The 17,587-nt window shown below is 46.1% G+C and overlaps 2 protein-coding genes across 5 annotated transcripts in view; one reads left to right on the forward strand and one right to left on the reverse strand.

Annotated features, from left to right (window-relative positions):
• si:dkey-219e21.4 (nuclear factor 7, ovary) overlaps positions 1–12,035 on the forward strand; it is a 32,447-nt gene extending 20,412 nt beyond the window's left edge. For all 3 annotated transcript variants that reach the window (XM_038791470.1, XM_038791469.1, XM_038791468.1), the window contains 5 exons: positions 2,151–2,246; positions 2,427–2,684; positions 6,418–6,440; positions 7,275–7,408; positions 10,745–12,035. In XM_038791470.1, coding sequence (XP_038647398.1) covers positions 2,151–2,246; positions 2,427–2,684; positions 6,418–6,440; positions 7,275–7,408; positions 10,745–11,337 — 1,104 coding nt within the window. In that variant the 3' untranslated portion in view covers positions 11,338–12,035. The remainder of the gene's footprint in view (positions 1–2,150; positions 2,247–2,426; positions 2,685–6,417; positions 6,441–7,274; positions 7,409–10,744) is intronic.
• The window catches only part of zcchc4 (zinc finger, CCHC domain containing 4), a 101,718-nt gene that overhangs the window by 48,986 nt on the left and 35,145 nt on the right, over positions 1–17,587 (reverse strand). For both annotated transcript variants that reach the window (XR_005460003.1, XM_038791467.1), the window contains exons 4-5: positions 15,413–15,688; positions 12,994–13,074 (exon numbers count right to left, since the gene is read on the reverse strand). Coding sequence is in view for 1 of the 2 variants with exons in the window: in XM_038791467.1 (XP_038647395.1) it covers positions 12,994–13,074; positions 15,413–15,688 (357 nt within the window). In the remaining variant the exon portion in view is untranslated. The remainder of the gene's footprint in view (positions 1–12,993; positions 13,075–15,412; positions 15,689–17,587) is intronic.

Genomic DNA, 17,587 nt, shown 5'->3' on the forward strand with positions numbered 1-17,587 from the left:
GTGCGGAAGAAGGATAAATATGGCAAGTTACGGGAACCTTGGATAACGAGAGATATTGTCGGCCTCGTCAAAAAGAAAAAGAAGGCATTTGTCAGGGCTAGAAGGCTGGGAACAGACGAAGCCTGTGTGGAATATAAGGAAAGTAGGAAGGAACTTAAGCAAGGAGTCAGGAGAGCTAAAAGGGGTCACAAAAAGTCATTGGCAAATAGGGTTAAGGAAAATCCCAAGGCTTTTTACACGTACATAAAAAGCAAGAGGGTAGCCAGGGAAAGGGTTGGCCCACTGAGGGATAGGCAAGGGAATCTATGTGTAGAGCCAGAGGAAGTGGGCGAGGTACTAAATGAATACTTTAAATCAGTATTCACCAAAGAGAAGGAATTGGTGGGTGTTGAATCTGGAGACGGTTGTGTAGATAGGCCCGGGTCACATTGAGATCCAAAAAGACGAGGTATTGGGCATCCTGAAAAATATTAAGGTAGATAAGTCCCCAGGGCCTAATGGGATCTACCCCAGAATACTGAAGGAGGCAAGAGAGGAAATTGCTGAGGCCTGGACAGAAATCTTTGGATCCTCACTGTCTTCAGGTGATGTCCCGGAGGACTGGAGAATAGCCAATGTTGTCCCTTTGTTTAAGAAGGGTAGCAAGGATAATCCAGGGAACTACAGGCCAGTGAGCCTTACGCCAGTGGTATGGAAATTACTGGAGAGAATTCTTCGAGACAGGATCTACTCCCATTTGGAAGCAAATGGACGTATTAGTGAGAGGCCGCATGATTTTGTGAAGGGGAGGTCATGTCTCACAAACTTGATAGAGGTCACAAAGATGACTGATGCAGGTAGGGCAGTGGATATTGTCTATAAGGACTTCAGTAAGGCCTTTGACAAGGTCCCTCATGGCAGACTGGTACAAAAGGTGAAGTCACACAGGATCAGGGGTGAGCTGGCAAGATGGATACAGAACTGGCTAGGTCATAGAAGGCAGAGAGTAGCAATGGAAGGGTGCTTTTCTGATTGGAGGGCTGTGACTAGTAGTGTTCCGCAGGGATCAGTGCTGGGACCTTTTCTGTTCGTAGTATAGATTTGGAGGAAAATATAACTGGTCTGATTATTAAGTTTGCAGACGACACAAAGGTTGGAACTGCGGATAGCGATGAGGACTGTCAAAGGATACAGCAGGATTTAGATTGTTTGGAGACTTGGGCGGAGAGATGGCAGATGGAGTTTAATCCGGACACATGTGAGGCAATGCATTTTGGAAGGTCTAATGCAGGTAGGGAATATACAGTGAATGGTAGAACCCTCAAAGTGTATTGACAGTCATAGAGATCTAGGTGTACAGGTCCACAGGTGACTGACAGGGGCAATACAAGTGGAGAAGGTAGTCAAGAAGGCATACGGCATGCTTGCCTTCATTGGCCAGGGCATTGAGTATATGAATTGGCAAGTCATGTTGCAGCTGTATAGAATCTTAGTTAGGCCACACTTGGAGTATAGTTTTCAATTCTGGTCGCCACACTACCAGAAGGATGTGGAGGTTTTAGAGAGGGTGCAGAAGAGATTTACCAGGATGTTGCCTGGTATGAAGGGCATTAGCTATGAGGAGCGGTTGAATAAACTCGGTTTGTTCTCACTGGAACGACGGAGGTTGAGGGGGAACCTGATCGAGGTCTACAAAATTATGAGGGGCATAGACAGAGTGGACAGTCAGAGGCTTTTTCCCAGGGTAGAGGGGTCAATTACCAGGGACATAGGTTTAACGTGCAAGGGGCAAGGTTTAGAAGAGATGTACGAGGCAAGTTTTTTTTTTTTTGTTTTTTTTTTACACAGAGTAGTGGGCGCCTGGAACTCGCTGCTGGATGAGGTGGTGGAAGCAGGGACAATAGTGACATTTAAGGGCCATCTTGACAAATACATGAATTGGATGGGAAGAGGGATACGGACCCAGAAAGTGCAGAAGATTTTAGTTTAGACGAGCCGCATGGTCAGCACAGGCTTGGAGGGCCGAAGGGCCTGTTCCTGTGCTGTACTTTGTTTTGTTCTTAGTTCTTTGAAGTCACTTTATATAAAATTGCCCATGAATTAAAACTTGTTCCAGCACAAAAATGGTAAAGTAAATTAGGTAGATTACTATTTTTTTATGCATTTTGCAGATGACACCAAAGCAATCTCTTCATGATCTCTGCACCAAAAGAGATAAAGCAGAGGCACACATCCAGTCCCTGAAAAGCAGAAACAATGTTCTTACGGTAAGAACTTTAATAATTATGCATACTTAAAAAACTACTAGTAAGCAAGCACCCCACCAGACTCAAAACTTTAAGTGCTGTGCAATTATACCACAACCCCTTCTGGATCAGACTTTATTATGTTTCATTAATTGCCCTTCTTTGTATTTTGATCGAACTCACATGTCTCTCTTTGTGCAGAGCTCAGCAGAAAACCTCAAAGAACAGATTTCCAGCCAATATGAAACAATACACAAAATGCTGAACAGTGATGAGAAAGCAACTCTGGAACTCATCGACATTGAAAAGAGGGTTGCTTTGGGAAAACTTCAAAAGATCATCAAAGAATGGACCAGCAACCTAGATCAGATAAAGAAGTCCATCAAAGCTACACAAAATGTCATGGACCCAGAAGAAAACCAAGCTCAAGACAGCAACACACTGTCATGTCAGGCTACAGTAGGTCCCATTTTTGATTATTTGTTGTCATATTCCTTAAACCACCATAAGGCCACCACAATGAATTACATTAGTAACTCAACATTTTACCAGTTATTGTAATGACTAAATAAATAGGAAACTGTCTTAAGCTATGAGCCGCACAGACAAACACAAGTTCCTTCTTTAAGTGTCTTGCGGAGCGATACATAATTTTCACAATGAACAAAGATTTTTCAGTCAAACTGAATATATACAGCCCAGCTAATAAAAGACCACATACACAGTTTAGTTTGTTTTTGTTTTACTGTAAAAGTTGAACAGTGCAAGACAGATTGAAGCCGAAGTATTCCATTGTAACAACATATTATTGCCATCATCTTTCAAGTAAAGCACATGGATAATTCTCCAGTTAGAAACATCAAGGCTGGGATTCTCTCGCAATTGGCGGTATGGCCGAACACCAGAATGGCGCAAACCATTCCGGCGTCGGGCCAATCGGAAGGTGCGGAATTCACCACACTTCCGGTGGCTAGGCCGGCGGCGGAGGGGTTGGCGCCGCACCAACCGGTGTGGGTCTGCGCACCGATCGGCCTGTTCTTCTCTGCGCCAGCCTTGGCGGAGCCCTACAGAGGCCTGCGCGGAAGGAAGGAGTGCCCCCAAGGCACAGGCCTGCCCGCAGATCGGTGGGCCCTGATCGCGGGCCAGGCCACCGTCCCCCCCCCCCCCCCCCCCCACCGAGGACTCCACTAAACGGCCTACAAGCCAGGTCCCGCCGTGATGGACCATGTCCATTTGACGCCGGTGGGACTGGCCAGGAACTGACAGCCGCTCAGCCCATTGGGGCCCGGAGAATTGTCGGGGGACCCACTGCCAACAGCTCCTGACCGGCGTGGCATAAACCCCGCACCCGCCCGAAAACCGGCGCCGGAAAATACGGCAGCCAGCGCCGGAGCAGGATTCACGCCGCCCCTGGGTCGGAGAATCCCGCCCCAAGAGTCCAAAACTAAAAAACATGGGCCGGGATTCTCTCCTACCTGGCTGGGCGGGGGGTCCCGGCGTAGCGGAGTGGCACCAACCACTCCGGCGAATTATCCGCACCTTTGGGAGCTAGGTCCGCGCCAGTGGTTTGGCGCCAAAACCGACGCCAACGGCCTTTACCACCCGCCTGCCGGCATCGGGGCTGGCTGTTAGGCCTTCGCCGGTCCGCTGCCATCACCACCTGCGCATGCGCGGTAGGGGGGTTCACTTCCACACCAGCCATGGTGGAGGCCGTGGCGGAAGAAAAAGAGTGCCCCCACGGCACTGGCCCGCCCGCCGATCGGTGGGCCCCATCGCAGGCCAGGACACCGTGGGGGAAAGCCCCCGGGGTCCGATCGCCCCGCAACCCCCCCAGGGGCCCGCTCGCGCCACCAATCCCGCCGCCACCAGAGGTGGTTGAAACCACGTCGGCGGGATTGGCCTCTCAGCGGCGGAACTTCGGCCCATCGTGGGCCGGAGGATTTCCGCGGGGGGCACGCCGATTGGCGCGGCGTGATTCCCACCCCTGCCAATTCCTGGGTGACGGAGAATTCCGGCCACAGCGGGGGCGGGATTTACGTCGGCCCCGGGCGATTCTCCGACCCTGCTGGGGGTCAGAGAATTTCACCCATGGTGCTCAAGTAGGGCATCCGTCTCCTCTACCGCCGGCCAGGTACTCCACCAGCCCGGTAGTGGTGGTGACCCTGCGGATATGGGGCCAGTGGAGGAGGCATGTAGGGGAGATGGGGGTGTCGGTTTGGGCGCCAATCTGCGGCAACCATCCGTTTGCCCCCGGCAGTATGGATGGGGTGTTCCGAGCATGGTGGCGGGCGGGGGTGGGAAGGGTGGGCGATATATTCCTGGAAGGGAGCTTTGCGAGTTTGAGGAGCTTGGAGGAGAAATTTGGTCTGGTAAGGGAAAATGAAACTTACAGTTGCGGGACTTTGCCCGTAGACAGGTCCCATCCTTCCCACGCCTCCCGCCAATGGGGATCCAAGACAGAATAGTCTCTAGGGGGGGAAGAAGAAGGGGAGGGTAGAGTCTCTGATATTTATAGGGTGCTCATGAGGGAGGAAGGGTCCCAGACGGAGGAACTGAAACTTAAATGGGAGGAGGAGCTAGGCGGGGAAATGGAGGACGGGCTGTGGGCAGAGGCCCCGAGTAGGGTAAATTCGACCGCGACATGTGCCAGGCTCGGGCTGATTCAATTAAAGGTTGTTCACCGGGCCCATATGCTCGGATGAGCAAATTCTTTGGGATAGAGGACAAATGCGCTAGGTGCGCGGGAGGACCAGCGAATCACGTTCACATGTTTTGGGCATGCCCTAAGCTGAGGGGGTACTGGGAGGGATTTGCGGGCGTCATGTCCCGGGTTCTAAAAACAAGGGTGGCGATGGGTCCAGGGGTGGCAATTTTTGGGGTTTCGGAAGACCAGGGAGTCCAGGGGGAGAAAGAGGCCGATGTTTTGGCCTTTGCTTCCCTGATAGCCCGGCGATGAATACTATTGGCGTGGAGGGACTCAAAGCCCCCGAAGACTGAGTTGTGGCTTGTGGACATGTCGAGTTTCCTGGGTGTGGAAAAAATTAAGTTCACCTTGAGGGGATCTGTACAGGGGTTCGCCCGGAGGTGGCAACCGTTTATTGACTTCTTTGCGGGAGAGTGAGCTCTCCCGCAAAGGGGGTGGGGGGTGGGGGTAGAGTAGAGTAGAGTGCTGTGATTCCGCCATGTCCCACGGGGCGGCCGCCACAGGCCATCGGAGTGTGCAAGCGCGGACTCCCGACCGGAAGTGCAGGGCACCGTATCCAGGGCCAGATCTGCGGGAAGCACTCCAGGGCCCTGCTAGCCCCATGCAAATTGTAGAATCACTCTGGACTTTCTTAAGGAAAGTCCAAATTGAAACACCCGGGTTTTGATGCTGGCGTGGGGACAGAGCCCCATTATTGGAGAATCTAGCCCATGGTTCCCAGTATGTCAGTTCCTGTACCTCCAGAAAAAGCATTACTGTAAGAGCCCCACAACATGTGGCAGGTTTCAGTATGAGCCACACCACCCCAACCTTCTTCCCATATTCCCAACAGGTTACTGTGAATGTATTTCCCAACCTGTGTGGCATACTTATCGACACAACCTAAAATGGGGCAAGAAGCCATAGAAACGTGTGGTATGAGATCTAGACTATCAGTTAAAGAAGCAGGGTGCAAGATCTGTGCAAGATCACATTCCACGCCATACAAAATCCACAAATTTTGTAACAGCTGATTGTTGAACAGAGGTACACCTTCATGCGGCAGCACTGTGGTTAGCACCGCTGCCTCGTAGCGCCAGAGACACAGGTTCAATTCCAGCCTTGGGTCACTGTCTGTGTGGAGTCTGCATGTTTTCCCCGTGTCTGCGTGGGTTTTTTACGGGTGCTCAGGTTTCCTCCCACAGTCCAAAGAAGCGCAGGTTAGGTGGCTTATCCATGCTGAAATTGCCCCTTAGTGTCTTAGGTGAGGTTACGGGGATAGGGCAGGGGAGTGGGCCTCTTTCTTTCAGAGCATCAGTGCAAACGCAATGGGCCAAATGGCCGCCTTCAACACCATCGAAATTCAATATAAAAACATCCATTAAGCGAATCTTGTCATTCCCCGCATTCAGCGACTTTTCCCCACAGGGTAAAATTCAACACACTATGGACCATTGCTATAAAATGTTTTGCAATATTTCTATAACATCTTTTATCCTTTCTTTTCAGGATATCAAACTTTCTGCATATGGGTAAGGTTCCAAATTTAGCCTGGTTTTTAAATGAATGAAGTATTTGTGAATTTACACTTTCTAGTTTTAGCATTCATCCAGGAACATTCATTTCTAATTTAGATCACAGAATTCTGTGCAGTATCTACTACACCTGTAGGTGACACTGTAACAATGATTTTTAATAACACACAGTGATTGCTCATTTTATGGTTTCAAGCAGCTATGTAGCATCACATCCCACCAGTGGTGTTTCTGCAATAATCAATGGCCCTCATTTCATAGTCAGTGGTAAAATGATGTCGCTCACCACTGACCACAAAGTATCCAGCAATCTCGAAATTGTAGATTTCTCCTTTCCTGCTATTAGTTTGAATCTGGCACCAAATCAAGGGCATCGTTAGACAATCAGCTGCAGTAATGCCATTAAGCAGGATAGGCAGACAATCACAGTCAGCAAACTAGAAAGGACATTGAAAAAGAGTGTTAAATAAATAACTGGGGCATACAGCTAGGATGAAGGTAGAAATTGAAATAGCATAAACAAACTTTGCTTCAAAAGAAATATTTTAATTAATTTTATTCATAATGGAGATATTGGCACTCAAAAAAATTGCCGAAACCTGGAAGTATGTTTTAAAACAGATTGGGGTTCTGCCTCTATGGCCCTTTCAGCCAATGTATTCCAGATCCCCACTGTCCTCCGAGTGAAAAGATTTCTCCTCAACGCAAAAGATCTACGAATGTCGATTGTAGCAGGAGATTTGCTTTTATTTAATGCAAGGAAACATATTTTAAACAGGAATCATAATCAATTAATCAACCAGAATCTATTATATTCTTTTTCATCACAAGTTATTCAAAGAAAACTGAAAATGAAATCCAGGCCATTAAAATTGATGAAGTCAGGTTTCAGAAGTTATCGAAGTTCATCCGGAATATTTCAACCAACCTTTATTCTCAATTGCAAAGGAAGACGTTTGTATTAGGTACGGTGTACTATATCTTAACTTCAAATATCCATTAACATTTGTATATTCTAATAAGTCATACTGATCGTGCGCTCGGGCCAATTCAAACATTCTGTTCGCCTAATCAGTAAAGACAACTGGGAAGAATAAATAGAAAAATAATTCTCCAGAGATCATACTGGAGAACCAAGAGCCAATTAATAATAATAATCTTTTATTGTCACAAGTATGAAATTACTGTGAAAAGCCCCTGGTTGCCACATTCTGGCGCCTGTTCAGTAAGTAATAGACGTTTATAAGATGATCGGGGAATAGATAGAGTAGACAGTCAGAGACACCGGGTGGAACAAACCATTACAAAGGGACATAAATTTAAGGTGAATGGTGGAAGATATAGGGGGGATGTCAGAGGCAGGTTCTTTACTCAGAGAGTAGTGGAGGCATGGAATGCACTGCCTGTGGAAGTAGTTGAGTCGGAAACATTAGAACATAGAACAGTACAGCACAGAACAGGCCCTTCGGCCCTCGATGTTGTGCCGAGCAATGATCACCCTACTTAAACCCACGTAACCCATATACCCGTAACCCAACAATCCCTCCATTAACCTTACACTACGGGCAATTTAGCATGGCCAATCCACCTAACCCGCACATCTTTGGACTGTGGGAGGAAACCGGAGCACCCGGAGGAAACCCACGCACACACGGGGAGGACGTGCAGACTCCACACAGACAGTGACCCAGCCGGGAATCGAACCTGGGACCACTGGAGCTGTGAAGCATTGATGCTAACCACCATGCTACCGTGAGGCCCTCATTAGGGACCTTCAAGCGGCTATTGGATAGGTACATGGATTACGGTAGAATGATGGAGTGTAGATTAATTTGTTCTTAAGGGCAGCACGGTAGTATTGTGGATAGGGGGGGGGGGGGGTCCCCCGGCGTAGCGGAGTGGCGCCAACCACTCTGGCGTCGGGCCTACCCAAAGGTGCGGAATTCTCCGCACCTTTAGGGGCTAGGCCGCGCTGGTGTGGCTCCCGCTCCGCCGACTGGCGCCAGCGGCCTTTGGCGCTACGCCGGCCGGCGTCGGGGCTGGCCGAAAGGCGTGAGTCCGCACATGCACCGGAGTGACGTCACCACCGGCGCATGCGCAGTAGGGCGGGGGTCTCTTCCGCCTCCGCCATGGTGGAGGCCGTGGCGGCGGTAGAAAAGTGCCCCCACGGCACTGGTCCGCCCGCCGGTCGGTGGGCCCCAATCGCAGGCCAGGCCACCGTGGGGACACCCCCCCGGGGTCCGATTGCCCCACGCCCCCCCCCCCCCGGGACCCCGCTCGCGCCGCCAATCCCGCCGGCACAGAGGTGGTTTAAACGTCGGCGGGATTGGCCTGTGAGCGGCGGGACTTCAGCCCATCGCGGACCGGAGAATCGTCGCGGGGGGCACGCCGACCGGCAGGGCGTGATTCCCGCTCCCGCCGATTCCCGGGTGGCGGAGAATTCCAGCCACGGCGGGGGCGGGTTTTATGCCGGCCGCGGGCGATTCCCCGACCCTGCGGGGGGTCGGAGAATTCCGCCCCAGGAGAGAAGCAAAGTGAGTTGGAACTATTTAATTCAACAAGTAGCAGCCTGTGAAAATATTACCCATTAAAGGCCATTAAAGCATATAAACATAAATAGGCTGAAAGGACAACTACTTGCGATTCTGCAGTGGTGAGAAGACACATAAACTGAGAATTTATCTCAAAAATGGACATGCTTTTGGGCCTAATTGCCATTTCCAGATCATAATTTTTTTTTCCTTGCATGTTGGTTTTACACGTTCTTATGAATTGTCTTTAATAAAAAGAAAAAAGGCTTAGAATAAAACATGAAGACAGCACTACAAAAACACTATTCAATATAAACTCTATCAGGATCATTGTATAGTTCATACAGCATATAAGATTGGACTGCCTTATGTACTTTAGAATTGTGCCATCAATTCACAGTACCAGTTTTTCGAGGAGCTAAATATCAAGGAATTATATTAGCACAATTGGCAAATATTTTATCTTGACATTGCACAAGAAAAAAACGTAATTTTATATCAGACTGCAAGACAGAGGGGGAGATTCTCCACTGCCGGCCTCCAGTAGCAGCAAGCTACACGCCCTGTGCCAGCAGGAAAATGCAGTTGGATCATTTGCACCTATTTGCATCCGATTAACAGGCTGAAAGCCTGATTCACTAGGCCGCCCCGCAATGCTCTAGCCCTCTCAGCCGGGATTCACGGGGGTATAGATTGGTGCAGGTATTTTCAAGTGTGGTCCTGACACAATGGACCTCACAGTGGGGAAAGGGTGGTCAGTGTGTAATTGAGGTGCCCCCCCCAAACTCTATGTCAGGACAGGTGCCCCTTCCCCCGCAGCACAAATCCTGCGCACCGCCACCACCACCACAAATAAACATGGAGACAAGTACAGAACCTCGTGGAACTAACTGGAAACAGCCTCCCAGTCAGAGAAAACATCAATCTACAATACCCTTTTGTTTCCTACTACTGAGCTAATTCTGATCCAGCTTGCCTTCTATTTATTTTACATAATAATCCAGTCCAAAGATGTGCAGGTTAGGTGGATTGGCCATGATAAATTGCCCTTAGTGTCCAAAATTGCCTTTAGTGTTGGGTGGGGTTACTGGGTTATGGGGATATGGTGGAGGTGTTGACCTTGGGTAGGATGCTCTTTACAAGAGCCGGTGCAGACTCGATGGGCTGAATGGCCTCCTTCTGCACTGTAAATTCTATGAAGATAATAATCTTTATTAGTGTCACAAGTAGGCTTACATTAACACTGCAATGAACTTACTGTGAAAATAAACCACTGCCATGTGGGACCTTGTCAAAAGCCTTGCTGAAACCCATGTAAAAGCTATCCATCTAAACCTACAAAGAATTCTCATTAAGAGACCCGAAACCTAGGAAACATTTTACAGCATCTTAAAAAGTACAGTAAATATAACTAGGGTCTGAAGGAACAGTTCAGGAAATGCAAACAGGAAATGACAAAATACTACCACGAATGTAGCAAGGCATGACAGCATAACACAGGTAGATTTCTTTAAATGGACATATCGGATGTATCAGTACAACACTCAAAATGTAATGCGCAGGTTATCTCAGAGTTTTTGTGATGAATATTTTGATAAATATGAAAATATCAGGCTATATAAAACGAGTGACCACAGTTACGAGTATCTTTTAAGAATTACATCACACCAGTTACTTCAACTACAGAAAATGGGACTGATTTTTAAGCAATTTACTAAATACTTACGCCTGCTGGAAATGCTGATTGGAATTTCTTTCCTGCTTCCCCAGAATACTCACCAGTTATCCTCGACATTGCATCAGCCCACAGAAATGTGCTCGTGTCAAAGGATCTAACTAGCATGTCTGTTGCTAATGAGTCACTGAGTGTTCCTGAGAGCCCTTTGCGATTTGACAAGGTCTATAATATCTTAGCTGCCAAAGGACTGATGAGGGGAAAACATTACTGGGAAGTGGACATCAAGTCTTCTGCACAATGGTGCGTTGGAATTGCGTATGGATCCATAGAACGGAAAGGGAAGCACAAGTCTACAAAACTGGGAAGAAACAGACAGTCCTGGTGTATTGAACTAAAAGCTAACCAGCTTTTAGCTTGGCACAATGATAGAAATGTCAACTGTAGTATGAAGCCCTCGAAGTTGGAAAAAGTAGGGGTATACATTGACTATGAGAAAGGGCTCGCTGCATTTTACGATGCTGACAGCATGAAGTTGATACAAGAGTTCTCCAGTATCACAACAAGTCTTTTCGACAGAATGCACCATCATTTCACTGAGCCAATCTATCCTGCTTTTCGCCTCTTTCCTTTTGCTGTTGGTTCTACCTACTTTGATAAGTTGAAGATATGCAAACTAGAAAGTTAGAAAGCAGGCAGGTCTGTTGCTGTTCCAACAAGCTGTGCCATAGTGTAATCGTAAGGTCTGCAGCGTGCCCCATCACAAATTCACACGTTCAGGAGAGGTACTGAAAGCACTTATACACACAATAAAGAGAAAAGAGAATTGACTGGCAATCCTCACAATATTCTTACTGAAATTTCAGCTGTACTGTATTACTTACAGAAATTAACCTCCTGAACAAAAAATAAATGCAAGAAATAATATACAAATATATTACCAACAATATACCCAAGCAACCATTCTTAGAGGAGGAGCATGCATTTTCAGAGATGTATATCACTAATGTGCTACTGAACTGTATTAAACCTTGAATATAGAGATAGGTCATTGTTCCTGTTTAAAGGCCAAAGCTTCAATTAACATATATAAAGACAAGATCTATTTCCATTACACTGTAGTCATACTTGCTTGGAGCTTTTCAGTATGTTAAGGTATATAAAAATATTGTTGTGATTTAAGAAAACTTTAATATTTTCATGTAGACGCAGGATCATCTTACTAGCAATTGTACCAGGCTTTCGGATTTTCAATTTTAGAATTGATTCAGCACTAAAATTGTATTTAAAATAGCTCAATATAAAACAAAAATAGCAAATGTTTTGTTTTAAAGCTTGTACAAATTCTAAATAAATTGTGTGCTTGCAGCTAAACTGGCTATTTTTTTTTTTAAAATATGCAACTTTTTAGCCTTTACATCTTGTTTTATGGTTCTGGAGATCTCTTGGCTTTATATTTAATAAGGTGACATTCGTTCCTGTGGAATTCGTCAATCTAGACAGGAACTAAGTTTGCTCAAGTCTATTTTTGTGACTTCCAGTTCCAGGTAAATCCTCTATTTGTCCTTAAGAACTTCGCAGTGCTTTATTCTGCTTGGTTTTTAATTTTAATTCTCTCTGTATTGCACTCAATTTCTTTACATCTGTTAAAATTATTAAACAACGAAAAAGAAAGCTGAATGAGTACCTCATCAAGAAACACTAACATAACTTGCAAAGCTAAGACAATACTCTCCTCACAATCCACAGCTGTCAATTTACATTACATAAAAGCAGATACTTTTCCAATTGAGATTTGTTTACTAGATTCTGAATATATTTGTGTCTCTCTAATAAACTCCGTATGATTTAAAAGAAACACTTGAAGTCTTTGCACATGGTTATGAAATGCAGAATAGTATCCAAGCTGTATGGAATGACTTACTCTTCACAGTTTTTACGTACTGAAGATTCACGTGGCTGGGGGAACCAGAGCATCCTGCCCATAATTCTTCCCCCTTCTCGCCTGACTATTAAAATTTACTGCATCGAATAGGCTTGAGGATTCTCAATACATTTCCCAGCAAGAGGCTCCACAAAACCACCTTCAATTTAACACTTCTGTTTTGTATTTAGAGAGGTCATAAGGTTGCCTTGTATGGAAAATTAATTTTCCAATTCAGACAATTCTTTGGAGGTTTCAGGTTAAAGTACTTTGGTTGCAGCAAAAATAAACAATTCGACATTTGCAAATGCTAGATCTGAACTCACAGCAAAAAGGAGTATTGAATTTCCCAGCATCGATATACATCAACTTGGAAAGCATATAAATTAATTCTAAACAGGAACAAAACAAAAAGGTTACCTGAAATCAATATCCAAAAGTTGACTCTTTATAATTGGTTCTTCCTTTTTGGACTGGCGCACTCTTATCAGCTCATGTAGCCTGAAAATTAATCCAAGAATTAACATTAACTTTGACGAGGAAGAATTATCTCCATACCTTAACAAATCCACTTGGTATGGCATCAAGTCTTTTTTTTTTAAATAATTTTTATTAAAGGTATGGCATCTAGTCTTATATTATGTTCTCAAAGAGGTTGCAGGCCTGGATATTAACAGGAGCGCAGTGTGTTCGCTGGAGGGTAGGGGTGACATTTCAGAAAGGAGTCCACATGTCCGACTTTCCCGGATACTTCACCACACCTGCCTTTAGTACCTGACATGTTGTTTAGCTTGACTGACAGAAATGACGTCCAGTCAGACAGAGGGGATTCAAGAGCAGGCAGGTCCAATCCATGACTGGAGTGTGGGCATTGTTCAATCCCTAACCCTACGGCATTCCATTTCTGGGGATTTTTGAAGCGAATGTTTGCAAGTAGGAACCTTGGGGTGCTGGGGTAGGGAGAGGGTGGGGAAGGAAGAGGTACAGCCTGTTGCAGTGGTGTCACAATATAGAAGTTGTTACCTTCTCCGTAAAGCTATCCTCAGTTCCCTTCAGCTTCCAGGCTTCCCAAAGCTTGGGAAACCCATTCAGCTACTTTGCACGTTTTACAGAAGGGACAAGGGCTTGGCAGCCTCATTAAAATACTTAAAATGACGGCCTATTCTCTTGTCCCACCTCTTCCAGAAGTGGGCGTTTTGGAGACATGTTGGGTCCAGCTTTTGAATTTTAAAAATTTCAACAACTAACCCAACATATCAATTTGTGGGTGTTAAAATTCATCTCTTAGTGAAAGTGGTCAACAAAATGAACCTGATATCAGAGACATAAACTGAAGAAACAACTTAATTAGAAATTTTACTGTGAGAATAATTACATCGGGGAAAATGAAAATAATTTACATGCAAATTAATACAATGGAACAGATTTGTAGGAATTGAAGTTATAATTTCATGAAATGTTCACTTCCTCTGGGCAAAGCTTTCAATTCTACCCATTTGAGCCACCATAATATACATTATTTGTTTTGAAAAGGAATGGTAATGCCCCTCATATTATACTTATAGAATGATTTGATGAGTGAGGCGTCAGAGGGCTGCCAATGCTTTAGGAACTGCATTCCAGTGCCATTCATCACTTGTCAAAGAGAGGATATTGGGGAAAATAAATAAATAATTTTATCTTCCAACTCACCTCCTGACCACCCCAAAAGCCTGTCCACCATCAACAAGACATAAGTCAGGAGTGTAACGGAATACTCCACTCGCCTGGATGAGAGCAACCTCACCACTGAAGAAACCCGCCACCATCCAGGACAAAGCAGCCCGCTTGATTACTAGGCCTCCCACAAACACTCAATCCTCCACCATCAAAGGACAGTGGTAGTGGTGTATACCACCTACAAGATACACTGCAGTAACTCACCAAACATCTTCCGGCAGTACCTTCCAAACCAACAACCACTGCCATTTAGAAGGACAAGAGCAACAGATACCTGGGAACACCACCACCTGGAGGTTCTCCTCCAAGTTACTCACCACCGTGACCTCGAAATATAATCACAGTTCCTTCACTGTCGCTGGATCAAAATTCTGGAACTGCCTCTCTAACTTCACAGTGGGTATACCAACCAACACCACGTAGACTGCAGTGATCCATGAAAACAACTCATGACCACTTCTGAAGGGCAACTAGTGATGGGCAATAAATTTTGGTCTAACCATCGACGCCCACATCCCATAAATAAATAAACAAAACTTGCAAACAGTCTGATTTTGGGCTTCTACCAATTCTGTTCCACATGGATCACCTGTGGTGGTAAACATGGAGTAGGAGCATCTATTCCTCAGGTTCCCTTTCTTTTACTTGTAAAAAAGAATGTGTCCTCTTCACTAGAATTGCTTTACAGCAAAAATTGCGGAGGTTGGAAACTTGTCACAAGTTAGAGACTAAAACTGAAGCTGCTTTAACATCAGTCGTGGTGGGGATTAGTGGGGTTTGCGACGTGCCGTCAATTTGTTTTAAAAAACGGGTCTTCATGGTGAAGAGTTTATATTAGGATTACTGCTATCTGCGTGGAGAGAATCTCTGGAAAATGATTCCGCTAAAACCTTTACCAAAGTCTATTAGATTTTTCTTTGCCTCATTTATCTCGGAAATGCCTCACAGGCAGAAAGTTCGGTGGCTCCGAAAAGTTGACATCACTAGTTCACACAATCCGAAATATAAAGGCAGACAGATATCAGGGAAATGATTGGCTCATTGGTTGAGTTCAGCATGTTATAGAGAAGAGAGATTAAAACGTGCCGTAACTGGAAATATTGTATTAGCACTCACATACCGTGGTGTCCCAACACACAGCACCCTTCTAAAGCCCAACAAAACAATTAAATCCAACAAGAATTGGCAAGTGCGATCAGCAAACAGATACTGAGCATTAGTCTTCTTGTTCTCGAGTGGAAGCAGCAAATGGCTGGGTCTTTTCAGCTGAGCGAGAGAAACGTCTCCAAGCCGACAGTGAGGTGAATGCAGGTCCCACTCTTCGGGAAGCAACAAAATCTGACAGTCGGAACAGAATATTCTTTTTGCTGAGGGTAACGACACAAACCGCTGATATCTGCAGCAAAACAGGTGTAAATAATCCATTAAAATTAATCAGTTCTTCACCAAAGAAAATGCTGGCATCTTGCTAATCGGAAGTAATAAAAAGCAAAGCCAAATGCTATTCAGAGATTCCATACATAGAAACATTCTACAGTTCCTACATCCTGCAACACCACTTAACAATATTCATCATTCAAAATTTGAAATGAGACGTACACTTTCAGAAACTGCATCTATTTGGAATTTTGTTCAAAGCATCCAATATTCATGCTGATTATCTTTATTCCAGCAGCTTTAATGTACACAATACATTCCTGCTGCTTGAGCACATGGCCCACCCCACGCAAAATTATTGGAAGCTTATTGCAAAGCTTGCTGTCATTTGGCTCATCAAGTTCCTATTGGTGTTTTTCTCTACAAGCCATCTTCCTGCTGACTCCCCTCATCATTTTACAATATATCCTCCTTTTTTTTAAAATAAATATTTTTATTGAAATATTTGTGAAATTTTATAACAAAAACAGAAAAAGAACAATAGGCGTTAAACATTAACATAGTGCAAAAATAGATATTTCGCCGAATAGCTCTGTCTTCACAGACCACCGAAAATAACAAAAAAAACAAACACAACACTCACCCACCCCCCACGGAAAGCTGCTACTGCCGACATTTTAAATTAACTTTCCCCAAGAAAGTCGACGAACGACTGCCACCTCCGGGAGAACCCTAACATTGAACCCATTAAGGCAAACTTTATTTTCTCAAGGTTGAGAAACCCAGCCATGTCACTCGGGGGCTTTGTGTCCCTCCACAATAACAGGATCTGTCTCTGGGCTACCAGGGAGGCAAAAGCCAGAACGTCGGCCTCTTTCACTCCCTGCACTCCTGGGTCTTCCGACACTCCAAAGATCGCCACCTCTGGACTCGGCACCACCCGTCTTCCTAGCACCTTGGATATTGCCCCGGCAAACCCCTGCCAGAACACCTCAAGCTTCGGGCATGCCCAAAACATATGGACATGATTTGCTGGGCTCCCCGCACACCTCGCACATCTGTCTTCTACCCTGAAAAACTTGCTCATCCTCGCCTCCGTCATGTGTGCCCAGTGAACCACTTTAAACTGTTTAAGACAGAGCCTGGCACATGATGAGGAGGAATTGACCCTACATAGGGCTTCCGCCCATAGTCCCGGCTCTAACTTCCCTTCTAATTCCTCCTCCCACTTGCCTTTAAGCTCCTCCACAGTCCCTGGTAGATAGCCAACACTTTCCCCTCCCCCACCCGGGTACCGGACACTACTCTGTCTTGTATTGCCCATGGCGGCAGCGGCGGGAAGGCCACCACCTGCTTCCTCAGGAAGGTTTGCACTTGTAAATACCTAAAGCCGTTCACTGGCGGTAATTTAAACTTGTCCTCCAGCACCTGCAGGCTGGGAAAACTCCCATCTATAAACAGGTCACCCATCCTTCTAATACCCGCCCTCTGCCAGCTCTGGAATCCGCTGTCCATCCTACCCGGCAGGAACCTGTGGTTATTCGATACCGGGGTCCAGACCGATGCCCCCTCCATCCTCTTGTGTCTCCTCCACTGCCCCCAGATCTTCAGGGTTGCCACCATCACCGGACTTGTGGAGTAGCGGGCCGGCGAGAACGGCAGTGGTGCCGTTACCAGTGCTCCCAAGCTGGTGCCTTTGCATGACGCCGCCTCCAACCGTTCCCATGCCGACCCCTCCCCCAATACCCACTTCCTGATCATGGCAATGTTGGCCGCCCAGTAGTAGTTGCAAAAGTTCGGCAGCGCCTGCCCACCCTCCCTCCGACTGCGTTCCAGCAACACACACTTCACTCGCGGGGTCTTGTTCGCCCACACACATCTCGAGCTGATCTTATTAACCCGCTTGAAAAAGGCCTTC

The sequence above is a fragment of the Scyliorhinus canicula genome, chromosome 3 (genome assembly GCF_902713615.1).
Source record: "Scyliorhinus canicula chromosome 3, sScyCan1.1, whole genome shotgun sequence".
NCBI lineage: Eukaryota > Metazoa > Chordata > Chondrichthyes > Carcharhiniformes > Scyliorhinidae > Scyliorhinus > Scyliorhinus canicula.